The 20907-nt window shown below is 37.9% G+C and overlaps 1 protein-coding gene across 3 annotated transcripts in view; it reads left to right on the top strand.

Annotated features, from left to right (window-relative positions):
• The window catches only part of dtnbp1a (dystrobrevin binding protein 1a), a 41147-nt gene that overhangs the window by 12244 nt on the left and 7996 nt on the right, over positions 1 to 20907 (top strand). For all 3 annotated transcript variants that reach the window (XM_036592500.1, XM_036592492.1, XM_036592483.1), the window contains 2 exons: positions 1822 to 1954; positions 5324 to 5346. In XM_036592500.1, the coding sequence (XP_036448393.1) occupies positions 1822 to 1954; positions 5324 to 5346 (156 nt within the window). The remainder of the gene's footprint in view (positions 1 to 1821; positions 1955 to 5323; positions 5347 to 20907) is intronic.

Genomic DNA, 20907 nt, shown 5'->3' with positions numbered 1-20907 from the left:
GGGCAAGTCTGGCTGTATTTATGAAATTTCAGAAATTTAATACCTGTTTTTTAAAAGTTCTGCATAATTCAGTCGTTTAGATAGAAACAGTAATTCAGCATGGTTTGATGTGAAACCACAAATTTACTAACTTGGATTTCTTTACAGTGGTGGTGATAGAAACCAGGGGGCACTATGTCTACAAAACAAACAGCCATTTTATTTACTATCAAAAACCACCAGTAAACCTAAATGTGTTTTCTGAGTTTGTATATGTGATGTTGATAATTGTAAAATAGTGGTAAATCTGAAAAATAAGTTTTCTTTGGAGACTATTTTGCCTTACAGTGCTCTGCATGTACCTCTCCACCAATAATGGATTTTTAGAAAAAAAAATTATTTCAGGCTGAGACCTTATCATAAACCATGTCTCAGGCATCAGGCAGTGTATTCATGACCATTTCATGCAAAAGCTCTCTGTGAAGGATCTTTTAGAGGCATTAAACTCTTCAGGCATGTGGTTCCTATCAACTCCACTGTGAACAATTCTGACTTGGTATGTTTTTCCAGTAGGAGAATTTCACATCAAACCTCTCTAAATGACTTATTTAACTATGCTAACTTCTGATCAGTAGAAAGCCCTAAATGAGTCATTCCACTACTTATTTTTTCTTAAGTTTTATGTGTTTTGCAAAATTAAGCTGTTTTATATTACATTTATATGTGTAATGTTAATATATGAACAGATATGTAAAATATAGTGGTAATTTTGAGCATAACTTAAAAACTAGCAAACAGTAGACTAGCAGACACAGATTTGAACAGTTGTACACATATAAAACCCCAATATTTTTCATTAAAACACAAAAAGGTTTTCTTAACTGCAAAAAGTATGTTTCACTCGTGACAGTTCTTAAGACTACACACTGATAATTCAACCGTTGAGATAAAAACAGATGAAAACAGTCATTCATTCGATGGGAAATGGTGTATTATAGTGAAACTTACCAACTTACCAACTACCAATCTATACAAAACAATCAGTGAATCTACATGAGTTTTATATGTAATGTTGATATATAAAATAGTTCGAAATCTGAAAAAAACAAGTTTTTCCTTTGGAACTATTGCTTTACAATGCCATGAATGTACCTTTCTACCGTAAATGGCTTTAAAAATATACTTATGTAAAGCATTATTTGAAACTATTGTAAAACAATGTCTCATGTATCACACAACATATGTATAAGCACTTTGGGTAATAGCTTTATGTGAGGGAGCTTTTAGAGGCATTAAACATTTAAGATGTCTGGTTCCTATCACGACTGCTGTGAACAATTCTGACTCAGTCAGTTTCTCTAGAGTGAATTTCTTATCAAACTACTCTGAATGACTTAATGTTTACACATTATGCAACATTTGAAAAATTGTTAGAATTCCTATTTAATCGTATTTCATACACTGTGTTAATGATGAACTTTCATTTAATGTATTTAAGCTTGAAAGTCTTTCATTAGCGGAATGCAAATACATTGCATTGAGTGTTGTGGAGTCATGGAATGACCTGAACACTTTTCTACAACTGCCACTTGGTGGCAGTGGGTGGCTTTGTGCACTCTTAAAGTGACTCTCAATGAAACAATGAAAAATGTAGCAGACTCTTAATTTTTATTAGTAATTTGGATTGACAGATGTTGATATACAAGGCTCCTTTGTGCTTATTCAATTTCAATATGCACAACAGACAGTTTTTGATGTCCTCTATGCAAGGAAAACCCAGCCTTCTGTTTTTTTTTTTTTTGAATGCATAAAAGTCCTATCACCTTCCTCTGCTTCCCACAGCTCAGCTGGAGGCGGATTTTGAAGAGATGGAGAGTCATCTGATGTACTTGGAGAACCTGTGCGGTCAGTGTGAGCAACAACGCTTCAAACACTATCAGATCCTACAGCTGGAGAACTACAAGAAGAAGAAGAGGTGATCACCGCTGAACATCTCTAACATCATTACTTTTCATTTCTGCAAATTCTTAGTTTTTATTGGCTGTGGTTAAAAAAGACGAGCATTTAAGTTCTCCTCAGATATTAAGAGTTCTTTTGAAATAATTAAGGTTCTTACTGTTATAAAGCATTATGCAGATTAGAGCACTTTGTAAAAATGTAATGATGCATCAGTCTGCAGGTGGCGATCCACCTGTGAGTTTGGAATGTAAGTGATTTGTAATTGATCACAGTTAGAGCTGTCAGTCAATTAGAACAATTAAGATTTTCTTCCATTGAAAAAGCAGTGCCTTGTGTTGTAGCTATGTGAGTGAACAAAATAAGCTTCACAAGGATGTATTTATTAGTTTTGGTAATTCAAATAACATTATTTTCATCATGTCAATGTTGGACGTGGGCACATTTTATATTTAATTTTATATTTATTTCATATTCAATATGTTGAACTCTGCAAATGAATAGATGTTGTGTGCTAAGATTTGCAGAAAAATACCATGTTTAAGTTTGTTCCCTGTAGAGGATGTGTTAACTTACACTATATGGCCAAAAGTGTGTGGACACCTGACCCTCATACCTATATGAACTTGTTGGACATCCCATTTTAAAACCATAGGCAAAAAATTTTGCTTTTAAAGTCAACACTGGTGTTCACTCTGTAGCTTGTTCCTCAGAGGGCTCACTAATACACTTCGCTTGAGCTGTTAAAGGCTATTAAAGTAATAGAGCAGCCCTTACGATAAATTTGGAGACTCCCCAGAGGGGAAAATGACAAGACTTACGTGGACGAGGGCTTGTTAAAACTGGTACTGAAACTAAAGAGGCACCAATACTACTTTTTCCCCTTCTAATACTGATACCAATACCTGATCCTTGAGTATCGGCTGATACCAAATACCAATACTACTAACTCTGTCTAACCTATCTACTAACTACCACAAGTCCTGATATTTGTGCAGTTAATTTTTTTTTTATTTTGGTGAAAGAGTATTCTGTATCAATAATAAAACATATCAAGACATATCAAGCTCAAATTAATGGTCAGGTCAGTTATGTCCTATTGAATTCAGATTTTATCCATAACAAAGTGTTTTTTTTTACTTTGTAGTTTTTATTTTTATTCAGAAGCATAAAAAACACTTTCTGTCAGGTTTCGTCCAGGTGTGTTTTGAATTTCGGTGTTTGCCTAGAATTCCCATTTCAGTGCATCGCTGGTAAAAATCTTTGTTGGTTACACTCTACTAATCAAATAGGAAGGCTTATCACCTGATGCTCTGTTAAATCCCTGTTTCTAAATCAATGCCTTGTGTAATGCTTTCTTCTTCCTTCATTTCTAATCAGCTTTGTTTTAACCCCATGTTGGCTCATTTTAAGAGGTGACACTGTAGATGAAATGGAATGAAGTAATAGCTATTAGGAAGTAAATGCAAGCTGCTGCAGCATCAAAGGCCTATCCCATGAAGTACAGAACACCCTGAGCTCCTCTTTAATCAGGCTCTGAAGCCTCTTCTCACAATCGTTACATACTCTATCAAGACAACACCTCCTTTATTATTTATTTAATAATTTATTTAGGATCACCTTTTTGGCCCATTGTTGCTTTTTTTTGCATTGTTAATTTTATATACGCTATATAGCCAAAAGTATGCGGACACAGGACCATCACCTGACTATATGAGCTTATTTGACATCCCATTCCAAAACCCTGGGCAGTAATATAGAGTTTGCTCCCCCACTTTGCGACTGTAAGAGTCTCCACACTTCTGAAAGGCTTTCTACAAGATTTTGGAGTGTGTTTGTGGGAATTTGTCTCTATTCTGTCCAAAGAGCACTTGCTATCAAAACAGCCCCAGACCATTATCCCTCCTCCACCAACTTTACTGTTGGCACTACGCATTCTGGTAGGAACTTTTTCCTGTCATCTGCCAAATCCAGTTTCATCCATCAGACTGCGAGATAGTGAAGCGTGATTCATCACTCCAGAGAACACGTTTCTACTGCTCCGGAGTCCAGTGGTGCTGCTGCTCGGCCATGGAAACCCATTTCATGAAACTCGCCATGCCCAGTTGTCGTGCTGATGTTGCTTTCAGAGGCAATATGGAATTCTGTAGCAAGTGATGCAACAGACAATAGGCAGTTTTTACACGCTTCAACACTCCCCTGCTCTCTCACTTTGCGTGGTCTGCAGCTTGGTGACTAAGCTGTTGTTGCTTCCATTTCACAGTAATAGGCCAGGTCTACCAGAGCAGAAGTTTCACAAATTGACTTGTGACAAAGGTGGCTTCCTATCCGATGCCGCATTTAGTCACTGAGCTCTTTAGTACGTCCCATTCTACTGCCAGTGTTTGTCTTTGTAGATGCTTGTGAGTGTCACATACTTTTGGCCATATAGTGTATTTTAGTAGTGTAAATTCAATTCCGTTACTACTTGACTTTAAAATCATTAGTACATTATAAAATCACAACAGAAGTACCACAGTTTGATTATTTTTGATAGGATTCAGAATTGATTGAAGATCAAGTGTATGCTAAACACCCTGGACAAATTTGGTTTGTTTTCTTGATTTTGAAAATAAATTAACACATCCTCTAAAGAGAACGAGAAGTGCGAAATTTTCTGCACATTTTAAATGAAGGGCTTTCTCTGACTTTGTGCGATATGTTAAAATGGCAAATATTACTGGTTATCAGAATTTTTAGCCAGTACAAGTTGTTATCATTTGGGCCCTGCAGTTGAATCCAGCTTCAAATCAGTCTATTTTATTCCTGTATTATTTGTCATAATGAAATTGTTGGCAGTTCTACAATTCTAACACTGCAGCTGCAGTATACATTGCAAAGTGTGCAACTTTACAGCCAGTAATATTTTCTCTGGCCTAAAATAAATTTGCTGGAACACTTTTGCCCTTTTTCTGCATGAAACTTGACCAGCCTGTGCCCAGAAACAATACACTGTATATAGTACATGTATAATGTGGCGTAATGCACTGTTTGTTGCTCATCTCCTATATGATGGCATCTGTTATGTCTTCCAATGTGTAATGCCCTACAGAGCCTGCAGCGAAATCATGCATCTCTAGCTTTAGCCAGTGAGTTGGAAAGCAGCTGGGCTCGACTCCCACAGCTCAGCTCCTTCTGTCTGTGTGGAGATTCGTTCATTAGCGTAGAGGCATATGCATGTAATGGGCAGCAGCATCCTTAAAAACAAAAAAACATGTTACTGTGTGTGAAATATCAATTGTGTACTGCATTCATGTGTGCAATACAGTTGACTGACTGCTGTTGCCTGTTGGGTGACGTACAAGTGCCATGTTCCAACCCTCATTATTTTCTTTTTATTTTCTTCTAGGAAAGAACTTGAATCTATTAAAGGTAAGACACTAGACACTTTTTTTGATTTCAGAGCTAATTGTTATGTTAAACATGCTGTCATCTTGTGTTGGCAGATAGAATGGTAAAAAGCAGACTGATGAAGTGGTGGCAATCAGATTTTTCACGTGGTGCTGTAACTGATTTAGTCATGCCCATAATCAGGCTACACAATGAAACTCTAAAACACACAAGCTAGAGATGTAATGGTTGGAAAAAACTGTGTTGTTTAAACCATGGGACCTTTTTTAGCGACGCGCTCCCAAAGATGCCTGTAGTTGCCGAGTGAAGCAGTTTGGCTTGCTGTAATGAAAAATGCAGATTTTGAAGGTACCTGAATACAATCTAAAACAATCTAAAAATACAAAAGCCACCTTAACACAAGCACACATAGGATTTTACTTCAACTCAGCTTTTTTAATGAATTAAAAGAATTCATTTATTTTAATGTTCAGTTCTTTTATTTTTATTTTTAGCAGCTGCAGTTAACACTTGGAAGAAGAAGCCCGCATTTTTTGGGGTGTTTGCATGGCTGATTGTAGATATTACAAATTCGGAACAGTTGAGCTACAGACACAATACACATCACAGCAATCAGTAGAGCAGGTCCTCTCTAGCCAGAGTGGGGCCATCAAGGTGTAATAAAGTATCAGTGAGTAGTTGGGCTTGAAAAATCACCCAAAAGCCATCCCATAACCACATATTAGTTTTCTGCTTTTTAACTTCATAGCTCACCAAAGGGTTGCCTTACACATATCACAGCAATTAGGAGAATCTGTAACCTGATATTATTTCTCTGCTTTTAAGCTTCATAACTCAAGAAAGGTTAACATAAATACATATCACAGCAATCACACCCTCTCTACTCAGTAATCAGCAAGGTGCAGAAAAGTTTGGGCAAGGAATCCAACTCGAAGTAATGTATAATGAAATTAAAAAGTATAGCCAATAGAATAAACCACCATCAGAATTCTTGTGTTTTCAGCTCACATACACTCTAGTCTTAGCAGTTTATGTAAAGATATCTGGGCTGACAGCTGTTCTGTACATGCAAAATTGTAAAACATTCAGGAGGTGCTGAATACATTTTTTTCAAATAAAAAAAAGCCAAATTCACAAAGATATCGAAATTCTCTTAGCATATACATGTCAAATAATGACATATCTGAGTAGCCTAGGGCCTTGTAAAAGACTTTGACTGTGTGACTGTGTGGACTTAGTATTTTCATTGTAATTGACCAAAATGCCAAGTTTGTAGTTGTTAAACAGTCCTGAAATATGGGGATGCTGCAGACACCTCTGCACCCCCGCTTCTCATGTCCATGGTAATACGTTATCACATGGTGTTTAAAATGTATGATATTTCAAAATTGATATAGTGTCAAGTTTCTGATACACATCTGTCTCATAACTGCAAAATAAATACATTCTAAGCATGATTTTCAGTTGATATAAACAAGGGATAAATTAGCAGTTGTCTTGGTGCTGATGTCAGAAAGACCAGCGATGAATGTTGTTGAGGGTTGCTGATGAATTGTGCATCAGTAGATGTTCTACAGGCTGTAATTTTGTATACCTATATGGTAAACCTTAAAAGTAGGTGGAGCTCATAAAGTAGCCTGTCAGTGGAAGAAGAAGAAAGGTGTTTCTGATGTTGTTCCTAACAACTGACTTTATTTTAGACATGAAGGCACTGTTGTGTTTTTTGTGAACATCGATTTTCACAATTTTTGATTGAAATTTAAAGACGGAAAGCATTTTAAAATTCGCAAAATGACACGGATATTAATGATGTTTTAGAAAGAAACTGTATGTATTTGCCCTCTATGTGCATTGCGGATTTTGCGATTTGTCATTTGCCTCCCGGACCTCATTTAGTGCTCAACAATGAGGAGAGCTGTTTGGTAATTACCAAGCAGACACTAATTAACCTCAGCCAGTGAGAAAAGCGCCAGCAAGTGGACGAAGCTCGGTTGATCTGGTCTCTGTAGGACTGTCAATATCACACTGACCTCCAAAGGGAAGCGGCATGCTGTGTAAGCCTTTGATTTATGCTTCATTCAAGTTTTGATATTTCATAAAGTTTTATGGCCAGTGGAATAAATAAATATTATAATAATATAAGTTGCCTCGCTAGATGCATTAATGTATATGGATCATTCTACTGGATTGGTTTGAAGTCAGAGTTAACACATTTCAGATTTTTAATTGAATTGGAGCTGAACTCCTTTTGCTTTGAATGACCTTGAACCCTAATTATATTTATTTCATTAAAATAAATGGTTGAACAAGCCATTTTGTCGCTTCCAAAACAATCTTAACACTAAACGTACCAAATTTTTCAGTAGCACAGTAATTTAATGAACATTATCATTAGAAATATCAGGTTTTATTTAGCACCTTGGCTGCTTTGGGCCAGTTTACGACAGAATTTTGTTGGGCTCAGGTAGGGTTCGGACTCAAAACGCGATGCTGTGTGTATGTTCTCCTGATGAAGATGTTGATATAATAAATTATTGTTAAAATAGTGTGCCTCTATTTGGAGACTGCGAGTTTGATCCCTGGTGTTGCAGCAGCTGTCTGTGGCTGTGAAACTAAGAGAGCACAGTTGGCCTCGTTGCAATGCTAGCCAATGTGGGCGTCTGTTATCTGTTAGCTACCATATCAGAATTAGCAGTTAGCATTCTCCTCTATGCACGTTAAAGTGCCTAATGATGTTGTGTTAGCAACACTTTGAAAAGATGTGTTGGCTGGCTCTGAGACTCCCAAGAAACTCATGCTAGCCTCCACTCTAACGGATTGGTAGCAACCTAGCTAGCAGGGTGGAATTGGCAATGACCAAATTGGTGAGAAAATAGCCTACTTCTGTCAACCTTTTTTATTTTTCTGGGTAAACAGAAATCTAACCAAGCTCTTCTTTATAGCAAACAAAATGTAAATTTTTGTGCACTGTGTCACAGTGTCACTGATGAGAACTGCTAAGCATTGAATGTTATTTGAATGCTAATGGCACCCCCTTTGTGGAGAATTTGTAGCCTCCAAAACATGAGTAAGTTCCATGGGGAGCTTCAGTCCAAAAACAAGTCATTAATACCTGAACAGTTTTTTCTAGGCTATAAACACAAATCAATATGTATATTTTTATTTACAATAAAGGCCTTAAAAAATAAGTAAATGTATATTTAATTGCTTAAAAAGCTCCTTATGATTATGCAAGTTTGTTGTAACAGTAGCCAGTACTGCTTCATACACTTTAGCATACAGTCTATGCATTTTACACAGCACTGAGAGTGAGAATAGTCATCACATTTATACATGCTTGTATTTCTAGTATTGACTTCTTCTTTGTGCAAGAGAGCAGGGTTCAGGCCCAGAGAAGCACTTTTTGGGTTTCTAATGCTACATTCCTGCAAATCTTAATTAGTCACTAAGGGGCTGTGAATTTATCCTTGACATAATTATTTTTGCAACTTTAATATGTGGAACTTGATTTATTTTATTTTGTTACTCTGCTTTTTATGTGCTTATGAACACATCATTTATTGTTATATATTTGTAAGTACAAAGGCAAAAGACATTTTGTGTAAATATGCATTGGAAGTGTATTAAATAAGAGAAAAGTGGCTGGAAACGTGTTTCCTCTCACTGTAGTGCATAAAACCTTAGCTTTTTCTGCTGAAGATGGAACTGAGAAGTTCATCAGGATAAGGTGCTAGGTTATGTGTCAAATTAAGCACATGTTATTTTGAAATGTATTCATGGTTGCTGTCTGCCTCCTCTCCTCCCCCATCAGTGATCTAAATGGTACATTCCAAGCTTGCATCTCCTCGCTACAGCTGTGCCTTTAGCACTGTATCCCTGAGCAGGCAATGCCTCCGCAACGGACAGCGTAGAGAAGAGAAACGCTGCCTGCGTCTGTGTGTTCTGCAGCCTAACTGTATAGGAGCTTTAAACGTGGGGAAACATGCAGGCTTAACTGTACCTTTGCCAAATCCAAGCCCGCAGTCCCTGATTTGTTGACTCCGCTCTCCGCTCATCTTCATCAGAGAGAGAGAAGCATGTCCTCGCCCGGAACGCTGGACGGCAGTAAGGAAAATTTGTGTAGGTGTTTCTCAGACCTTGTTTGCTTGTTCTGCTGTGGATGCGGTTCAGCTACCATGGTGATCAAGACTGCAGCTAATGAGGAGTCACGCAGCAATCTGGCAGCATTGCTTTTGATTATTGTAGATTTTTGGTTACTGGAATTTTGAATCACATGCACTTGTTGTTCGTGAGGTGGGTCCTTTGAGCTTTGTTGAAACTGAAAGTTTAGTTTTGGATCTTCAATTGCACCGTAACTCAGTTGAGGAGCCTTGGATGGTGACCATCTCTGAATTTTTGGCCTTTTGAAGGAGGAAATATATTGACAGCTTTGCAGCTGCTATATATTTTTTTCAAATGCGCTTATAAGGTTTTAACATAGATTTGCCTTAATTGTTCCCTGACTGTTGTTATTCCTCAACCACAAGGAGATGCTGAAGTGCTTCTGAGAAGATCAGGTCTGGCTGGTGTCCGCCAGTTTGTATACTGGAAAGGCTTTTAGATACATACGCCATAGTGTCTGAATTTACTATTCTGATGTCTCTTTTCTTTTAGGGACTGACTAATATAAAATTTTTCCCTTAATACCAATTGTAAGGATCCAAAACTTTCGGTAACCAATAATATCGGCCAATACTATTTAATATAGGTAAACAGGACCTTAGGGACTGATATAATTGTCAAATATGATTCCGTTCTCAGTTGTCCAAACAAACAGCAAAAAAACAAAAACATCATCTTTTTCTGTAGCTTTGAAGGTTGAGTTTTTTGTTTTAACTCTGATGTTGTTTTGTGGTCTGGTCTATCAGTTTAGCCTGTATTGTTATAATAAAACTTGGTAGGCTTGACTCACTGGTCTAAGAGCACAGAACCATTGAAATTCTTAAAAATTAATGATTCTTCTTATTAAGCAAGACAGTTGTATGGCTGTTGTGAAATGTAAATATCTGTTTCGTATTGGTAACATTTTCATCTATATCAATAAACGTCTGTAACATTAAAGAAAAGGTGTGACAAAAAAACAAAAACTAATTCACTTAATTTTCCATTTACCTAAATGTGCTCAGTCAGGCAAGACATGTTTAATCTCCGAAGCTTGCGTCTTAAATTTTACGTCAGAGCTACAAAGCTAATGTACAGCTAAAAAGTAATGCAAGTCTAGGTCACCTAGCAACTTTTTTTTGTATAAATATGTGCTCATACACTATACACACACCTTGAATGTAGCTGATTGCCATCTTAGATAATCAAAATCACTTTTTTCTTTAGCAGTCTGGTATCGTTGGTTGAATTTGGTTGGTTGAAGAAGGCGGACGAGTGTTACATTCACTCTTTGTAGTAGGGGTGGGCAATATGACGATAATTGTTGTCATCGAGATATGTCAAAAAATGTTTTTCTGTGCATGTCGTGGATATTGTCAGTATTAAAAGAACACTTAACACCTGCTTCTTTTATCATAAAGAGAGCCTAATTAGTCCTGTTGCAGTGATTTAGTTCAGCACAGTAGCACAGTATGTGAAATGCTGGATATAAAACTTTGTATTTTTACATTTTTGCCATATTGCCCACCCCTTCTTTGAAGCCTAAAGCAACGAGTGTTCTTGCTACCTACAGCAAGACAGTAACCAAAAGCACGACAAAGTTACCCAATGTAAACAGTGCTTACCCTGAATTCAGTCTTTGGTGGTAATAGCAGTAAATGCAGCAGTAAATGTTGGTCTATCACACCTATGTAATGATCATTTGTAAAAAGTGTATGGAGATTTTAAGGAATTTTTTTGGGTGCTTGTTAGCTATATTAGCCTCATAGTACCCGTGCAAAATTTGTGCATCAGAAAGATGTCTTCACTACATTTTAGTTAAGTGGAAAATTGCACAAGTTATCAACAAATCATTAATTTGCAAACTTTTGCTAACGAACAGAGCTCACTCTTGAAGCTTGCATCTTCTAAAGTCAAAGTCTAATCAAAATGGACCTTTTTTTACCTTGGTTTGTTCATGTCCCTGGTCATATTAAGCAAGATTCATGTTATGATAGTTAATTTAAAAGAGAAAGTCATTTTTCTTGCAGTGTTCCATCAATGGCAGGGAATCAGTGGCAGGAAAAATAATATTAAACCAATTACATCATGTTTCTCCTGAACCTCCCACCACCCCCACCTATCACATGATTCACCAGTATGGAAGGAAGATGTATTATCACTTCTGATTCATGTTGATTTTAAACTGTGGTATAGTAATTTATATAGCGGTTATATTCCTATACAGTGGTTTTACTATGCCAATGTAAAGGGAGCGACATCACTATTAGTACATAATACATAAACCCATCAGCAAAAGACACGTTTTCTATAAATAGACGGATTGGGGTCTAGTTATATGTTTGAGTCTTGACACGGCAAATACCAAGAGGATTAGCCCGCTGCCCACATAGAATAATCCATACGCTTGCTGTTCTGTACCCTATTTTAAGTACGCTATATTCAGTTCCATTTAAAGCCCTGATTAGAAATAGCTGCAACTGGCAGGCTAATTTTCTGGCACTGCAGCTGAGGCCTATAAGATTATACCTACTACAATGAAACCTGTACACTTGCCATGTTCTGCAATAGTAATCTCGGAACTGCCGCAGGTATTTAATGAGGCTGAAAGTCAAAAGCGATCTTATAGGTTGAGAAATCATCATGAAGTATCAGAGTGACCTTGTTTTGACAATTCCTGTTTAGTGCGTTGTGTTTTAGACAAAAAAAAAATTAAAGGACATAATGAATAAAAAACATTCATTAATGATAGAATAAACCAGTTCAGCCTGCTTAAGCGGATGTTTTAGTCCAGTATTCAGTAGAAATAGTATTCCCAGAAGTAGGAATGGTATTCTCAAGGCACTGTTTACCATAATACCAGCTGACTGCATTGCTCTGAAGTTTCTGTCTCCTCAGTGCTGCATGGATGCATTAGCGCTGCCGTGTGGAGGAAGGTAACCTCATTAGGATGAGCCATTAACCTGACTGGCCCGTGGGCTTTGCCACTGCTGTTACCATCCACTCCATTGCCCTTCCACTGATTAGCAGCCAGGAGACAGTATACTCATAGCACTGGAGTATGGGGGGTTTTCCTTCGGCTGAAGAATGCTTGTAATGGCAGATTGTGTGTATCTGTTGATTGTGTTTGTGTGCATAGAGAGCAGTTTGTGGTTTAAAACAGCCAGGACAGGGGAGTACCTTGAGTGGGTTTGAACCCAGGTTCGATCTATAAATATTTTGGCCAATAGTGCTGGCTAAAGCTAAGGATTTATCAGTATTGGCAAAAGTACCACTAATATTTATATACTATATGGCCAAATGTATGTGGACACCTGACCATCACTCGTGTGCTTATTGGACATCCCATTCCAAAAGCATGGGCATTAATATATAGGTGCCCCCCACCCCCTTTGCAACTGTAACAGCCTCCACTCTTCTGGGATGTCTTTCCAAAAGATTTTGGAGTGTGTCTGTGAGATTTTTTGAACATTGAGTAAAAAGAGCATTTGTGAGGTCAGGCACTGGTGTTGGACAAGAAGGCCTGACTCACAAACGGTGTTCCAGTTCATCACAAAGATGTTCAATATGGGTTGAGGTCAGGGCTCTGTGCAGGCCACTAGAGTTCCTCTACACTAAACTCGTCACAGGGGCACAGCCATTCAGCAACAGGAAAGGGCCTTCCACATATGATACCACAAAGATGGAAGCATATTATTGTCTAAAATGTCTTTGTATGCTGCAGCATTAACATTACCCTTCACTGGAACTAAGAGGCCTAGACCAAATCTAAAAACAGCCCAGACCATTATCTTTCCTTCATCAAAATTTACTGTTGGCTCTGTGTATTCTGTTTGGTAGCACATCTGCCAAACCCAAAGTCGTCCATCAGACTGTGTGTGATTCATCACTCTACGTTTCCACTGCTTCACAGTTCATTGGCAGTGTACTTTACTCCACTCCAGCCAATGCTTGGCATGGCACATAGTGATCTCAGGCTTGTGTGCAGCTGCTCGGCCATGGAAACCCATTCCATGAAGCTACCAGTGCCCAGTTCTTGTACTGATGTTGCCTTCAGAGAGAGTTTGGAACTCTGTAGTAAGTGATGCAACAAGGCTAGGTGATTTTTACGTGCTACGTGCTTCAGCATCGGCAGCTCCACCCCGTGAGGTTTGTGGTCTACCACTTAGTTAACCAGGTCTAGCAGGACAAAAATTTCACCAAATGACCTGACAGTGTCTAAAATCACTGAGCTCTGCTGCATAATTAATTGCCCGTTGGTGATTTTAATGGTCTCATTCTCTTATGCCAGTCTTGTTACAGTGACTGAGAAGCTGGGATTCATTTACTTGCTGATACTTGCTTACTTTAATTACACCAACATAGGCTGAACTGGTAAAAAAAAAAACATCCAAAGCTAACGATTAGCATATGGAAAACAAGTTAAGATTAGAGCTGTAGTACTAAAGTCTGGAGTGGACTAGTGTCTGAATTGGCTTGTACTCGAAAAATCTATTTTGTTTTTTTTTTTCTTTGCAAATTCAGAATAAAAAAAAATAAAACAAAGACATAACAGATAAAATGAAAGATAAATGTTTAAGATTTTTGCAGTATTTCTAATTCTTTCTTTCCATTGAAGTGTGTGTTGACTCTCAGGTGCTACTTTGAAGTTCTGTAGAGCATGTATGTATCATTTCTTAAAGAGAGGTTTTTCAGTGCCTGTTTCAAATTTTTTTTGATTTTTCGATGCTCTCGAAATCATTACACCTGTAGCTCTTCGGCATTATTCGTTACCAATGTTTTAAGCTTCTTAAAATCAATATTGTTATTGATCACAATCTGTTGATGTTGGTCAGGCCTTAATTTAGACCCAGTATAACATATTATTATAGGGGATTTGTTATGAACCTTCTCTCGTGGAGATTTGTAATTCTCTGAGGGCTGGGCTTCCTCAGTTCTCGGTTAGCTGCAGTCATGTGCATTTTCTCCTTCCCCTGTCATACATTCAGAGTGTGTGATGAATGTGAGGATTGTGCCTGAGGGTCATACTATGCCTTCATTCGTCATTAGCCTCTAGAGATGTGCTGAGGAGGACATGGTGAAAAGAAGCATTAGGCACATGAGGCTGTGTAGCTTCTAATTGGTTTTAATTTACAGTCTGGACGTAGCTGGACTGTGACACCATTCGTGCTATTTTAGCTTTGATCTCCAGCACATTGAATTTGAAATGAAACGACTGTAAGGTTAAAGCGTACCATTTCAGTCTTATTCCAAGAATATTAGCGTGTATATTGGGCCAAACACATAAAAAAAACATCCCTTTTTATACATGCTTCTCATGTTGAGAGACAACAGCAATCTATGCTAGATGCAAATGCCACATCTAGGATCAGCTCTAGACCTTTTGTTAGCTCTCTTATGCATAAACTAGTGATGCAACAACACGCATCTAGCCAAGATGCAACTGAGCAGCCAATAGTCCAATTACTTACGGTCATGTGAAAAGGGGGCACTGTATGCATAAAAGACCATGCTTCCTATGTAATTCACTCAGTATAGATGTAAATATCTACAGATTAAAGCTGACATGTGACATTTGAAGTCAACGTCAGGCAGAGATGGTGATTAAAAATTGTGACGTAGACTCACTAGACACATTGAGTGACTTGTGACTCAACTCAGACTTTCCTCAAAGGACTTGCATCTCGACTCGAGACTAAAGACTTGTGAAATTTCAGCCTGAGGGGACAAAAGATTCAATTAGGACCGCCGACCTTAATGCAGTAAATGAAAAACCTTTCAGTTCCAACCTTAAATGTGTGGCTTTGCCTGTAAATTTTGCTACGGTCATATTACTGTACTGCAATTCTATTGTGGCATGTGACATCAGATTTGATAAAGCTTGACATAACAAGCGTTTCGTTACAAAAAAACCTTTATTCTTCATTTTCTGGGTAGAATGTAGAGCAACAAACAGCAGTCATTAAAAATAAATGAATGAATAATAAATAAATGCAGTCTTTAAAAAACAACTGTTAGCTAGCATGTAGTTTGGATAGCAAATTGTGCTAGTTATCTAGTCTTAGAACTGATGTTCAGTTCTGTCCTGCTGACTGAAGGTTGTTCTATAAGGAAAGAGTTGTTATTTGAAGCTATGTTAAGCCTGGCAAGTTTTAGTAAGGTTTTTCTTTTGCACAATACAACGCCTGTAGCTAGTAACAAGACTAAGTTAAAATTCTCTGCTGAAGATTCGCGATTCACACTGGGACTCCACAGTCCCAAGACTTGACTTGCATCCCACAGACTCGAGACTTGACTTTGACCCGCAGCTCAAAGACTCAGCACTTGACTTAGATTCACACCTTAAAGACTAGAGACTTGACTTGGACTGGCAACCCAAAGACTCAAAAGTCAACTTGAACTCACGCCTCAAAGACTCAAAACTCAACCTGAACTCTCACCTCAAAGACTCAAAACTTGACTTGGACTGGCACCTCAGAGACGCGAAACTCTACTCGGACATGCACCTCAAAGACTTAAAACTCAACTTGGACTTGCACCTCAGAGACTTGAGACTTGAATCAGACTTGCGCCCCAGAGATGTGAAACTTGACTCAGAATCACAACCAGAGACTCGAAACTCGACTCAGACTAGCACATCAGAGACCACAAACTCAACTTGGATTCGTACCCCAGAGACCCGAGACTTGACTTGGACTGGCACCCCTAAAGACTCAAAGCTCAACCTGGACTCTCACCCCAAAGACTCAAAGCTCAACCTGGACTCGCACCTCAGAAACTCAGGACTAGACTCTCAGAGGTTACTTGGAACCCAACGGCTTGAAACTTGATTTAGAATCGTATGAAGTGATTGGTGAACATCTATGGTGTGAGGATCAAAAAAGTGTCAGAAGTAAAACAGTCCTTCACATCATTAAAACAGAGTTTTGTTCTGAATTATTATAGGTTTTAATCTCTGACATCACATAGACTGTCATTCTTTAGGAAAAGATTCAGTGCGTGGTGAAATCTCAGACTTCATTGTAATGTGATTCAGTGATTTTGGTATGATTTAGGATTAAAATACACTTAACACACTGTCTTAAACAACACTTTTACTGATACCGATATTGAAACTTTGAAAATCGTACTGTTACATTGAAGCACTTCACATGATGATGAGCATATAATAATAGGCTGTCATTCTATTTTCTTTTATTTAAAGATAAGAAATGCACAGCTAACAACATGACATTACAGAATAATTGGATCAGATTCTTTTTTTTTTTCCCCTCTGACATCTGATTGTTTTGACTGATAACGGCCCAGTACTGACAGTGTCAGATCAGATCAGGGTGCAATGAATTGAATGCACTTGATAGAATAGATCATCAGTTTGTGCTCACTATGACTTGAATCTGCCTTCAAAATCACAATTGGTATTCATTCTGGAAACCAGACATGTATCCGTTACCGTGGATGAAATAATCCAAGACACTGGTTTGTCTAGGCCTGTTCACACTAAACATACCACTTTGCAAAGAAGGCCTTCTTTCTGTGTTTGCACAATAAGCTGGAAGAAGAGACCGTACACAAGCACACAGCCTAAGGTCTAAAAGGACGTCATGAGTGAATCATAGGTATGATGGAAGGAGGGTAAGAGGGACTCGCATGATGATGATGATGCTGCTGCGAAATATAACCTTGACAGGCAGACCAGAGCAGATTATCCAAGCAGGCAGGCTGAGAAACTGCTGCCAAACGCAATGTTAAGAAAATATGCTTTGCATAGTTGTAGGTGTGGATGTGTCTTGATAGAGGAGTAAACTGGCCTTATTCTGCCGTTCTGTGCAAGTTTCTCTAGTCTACATGCTACACAAAGGAGGACAGAGCTGAGGTATGTCATTCGCTTGGCAACTGTAGGCAATGACAGGATGATCCATTTTTGGGACCCAGTCAACTTCTTTGGCAAAGTTGTCAGATTACAGGAAGACGAATTGGCATTTTTCACTGATTTCACTGATTTTAAGGAGGTAAAATTTGAACAGACTGCTAATATTGGCTAATAATTTTACATGGTCAAAACTTAAATTGTCACTCTTGGTTAAACATTGCTTTACTGACTGATATAAAAGAAGCCTGATGAATCTTATGGAATCATATTGATATTGGCGGATAATTGCTTTGGACAGATTTGACCAATATTTTAAACCGATATTTGATTATGTATTTAATGTACTCTGGAAGGTTGTATACCTGCATCAGCCCACAATTCCCACATCAGTGTATCTCTAAACCGATATGACAGAATTATAAAATATGACAGAAGCTCTTGATGAGAGTCTTAAATATAAATATTGTAGCACTCATAGGCCCAGATTTGCTAACAGAGGCACTAATTACTGATAGTCTGCTGACCCTTTGCACCTGTGGAGGTTGCTAATTTAGCAGCTTATCTACTAAGAACTATTCATAATTAACATACTTCATAATTAACATATGAGTAGTGCAACATAACATGTACGAACCCAATTCCAAAAAAGTTTCCAAATCTGAAAAATGCACAAAAAAGAGGTCAATTTTGAACTAAATTTAAACTAAATTTACTTTGCAATCTTGCAAAGATCTTGCAAAGAAAAATGCTTTGCCTTATTAACTTTATTGTTGTTTGTAAATATTTGAAATTGCTGCAATACATTCCAAAAAAGTTGAGACAGGGCAATTTGTGACAATTTCATGACATTCAGTGACAATTCACTGACTTTGGGACACATTTACTTTAAACCAATGGGATCTAACTTCTCACTTCTCATATGGCCTTGAGGGACAGGGATGCAGTCTCACATCCTGCTCTAAAATAAAGGGGTGTGGCTAAAATTAGGCTCTGCCTATGGACAAAAACTCTTTGTGTTTCTCTAGTAACATGAATACAGATGATAGCATATTTTATTTAATAAAGTTAACTAAACCGAACTGATACATCTACATTTTTCAGCTTCACTTTAGAAGAAATCAAAAAGATCTCTGAAAGTATTGTAATGTGTAAGTATTATATTCACAAGCTGAAATTTAGGGCTTAGGGTTTGGGATAGCCAATTTTCAACAGAAAGTACCCAGTAAATGATGGTTTGTATATGTTTAGCTTATTACCATCTCAATGAATGTCTCAGGTGTAAATAGATCATATCCACAATCCTTGTAAATATCAGAGGTCTGTACACTTAATTGTTGTTTTAAATAGTTTTTTTAACTGTGAAATGGCAATGTGTAAAGGCTAATAGAGTACCACCGATTATGAGAAAATTTTCACAGATTTCTCTGATTTCAAGGAGATTAAAATTCAACAAGCTGCTTCTAATGAGATGCTCTAAGTACGTGCATGCAGAATAAAGGCTTAGAACTAATTCGATAGAATGGTCCGTATCAGTCAGGGTCCATAGTCTAACCCTGTGTTCTGGTTGTGACTGTCATAGTGGAACATGCTACCAGTAAACAAAATGTGTCTCTAATCTCCCTCTAATACTGCTTATAAGATGAACAGTACTGTGCCAAAGTCAGAGACCACCCTTCATTCATTTAATTTCCAGTCAGAATAGACATTCTGCAAATTATTAATGTTTCAGCAACAGGAAAAAAAAACAGAAAACATATTTAACAGAAAATTACGCAAAACACTCAACAACTAAATACAATAGCACATTTGCTTTCAGTTTTTCAAAGAAATCTGCAGGGTTTTTTTTCCACAGTTCAGTCTTAGAAGTTGGTTGCATTTCCTCCTTTTCATAATCAAGGTAATGCAAGAGGCGTAGAGCAGGGCAGTATGGCACAGTATCACAATACTGCAGGAATTTTACATGATACATATACATATTTATTTTTTCAGACACCTGATAGGTTGGAACAAGCAGTAGTGCCGTATTTAAAAAATGCGAACAAAAACTATGGATCCAATGATTTGTATCCAAAAAGACAGCGCTACACTAAATGAAGATTTGTAAGAACTCACGATACCCACGATTTGCTCAGAGAAGCATGTTGTAAAGTAATTTATTACAACAATAAAAAACATTGTCATATTGCCCAGCCCTACTCTGCGGTGGTCAGTCCATTTTTCTGAGAACACCAGCAGCTTCTTTGTCCAATCTGCACATGTTCTTCTTTTTTGTCTATTTCCTTTTTCTCAGTGAGGGCTTCTTGACAGCTACACATCCTTTTAGACAAATAGTGTTGAGTTGAAGATGAAAGCTTCAAGTACGGTTTATCTGATGGGGGCAGTTTTTGTCGTCAGCCAGGTCTTGCATGGTTGTTAGGAGTCCCATTTCTTCTGTATCCTTTAATAATCTTTTAAACTTTTGGAAACTCCTGTTTTTTCACTTACTTTCCTTTGACTTGCCTATTCTTTATGCAAGTGGATTGTCTTAATTTTCTTAGATACAAGTCCTGAATAACTGGTAATTAAATAAAAGAAGGGTGGTCTCTAACATTTGCACAGTACTGTATGTTTCTTTACATTAATATTTTAATATATTTAAAGCATGCACTCAGCAGCAGAACACACTCATTGAATGCACCATTTTAATGCAGCGCATGTCGCACATCTCTGCATCCTCTCCACAGGCTGTTGTAGGAGTTCTGCTTCTAACGAGACGCACAGAGTACGTGCACGCAGAATAGAAGCGAAGCCGCTTTAACACTAAAGACACGCTTCCTGCAGTTAAGTGAAGTGGGTGCTCTTCCTGTCAGAGATAAAGAAGATAAAGAAGCGCAGTGTATAGAGTATACTACACACATTCCCTCACATGTTCGCTCATTTACACTCAGCGAAGAGCCTGTGATCATCTCAGCTCCCTTCTGCTGAAGGAAGTAGCTTCACTGCGCTGTGGGGTATGTAGACACGTTTGAAATGATGTGTGAAGAGACACACTTTTTTCCGTTGGCTTTCTGCACACAGTTTCTTGTTGTGCCTGCATGCGCTGCGAGCTGTGGGCCATGCAGGAAGAAGCAGATGGGTAGATGGCGTGGGAGAAAGACAGGAACACTCAGGACAATGAGTGTGACAGCAGGGTTGGCATTTCATTTAGTAAAGGATGATGCGACAGCAAATAACAGACTTTGTGACGTGCGTAGCTAGTGATATGTGATGTTTAGCTCAGCAAAAAAATCTCATTTGCGCAATTCATCGCCCTTAATGCAAATGTAGCCAATCAGCAAAGACGTATTTAGTGTCTGACGTTTGCTTCTTTAGTTTTGCACTGAAGCTCCAAGGCTAATGTAGCTAATAAGCAACAGAAACATTTAGCTCATCAGTTAGCATTGTGCTAACTGCCGGCCTGAATTATCACATGCCTCAAACTATCACTTGCCTCAAACTGTTCGTTTGTTATTATCATGAAAAAACATGATTTCATTTTTGTTTATAATGTTTATGTGCTTTTATGTAGCAAAAACAATCATTCATTTTTG

This window comes from Colossoma macropomum, unplaced genomic scaffold (assembly GCF_904425465.1).
Source record: "Colossoma macropomum unplaced genomic scaffold, Colossoma_macropomum, whole genome shotgun sequence".
In the NCBI taxonomy this organism is placed as follows: domain Eukaryota; kingdom Metazoa; phylum Chordata; class Actinopteri; order Characiformes; family Serrasalmidae; genus Colossoma; species Colossoma macropomum.
This window is presented reverse-complemented; position numbering and strand designations above follow the sequence as displayed.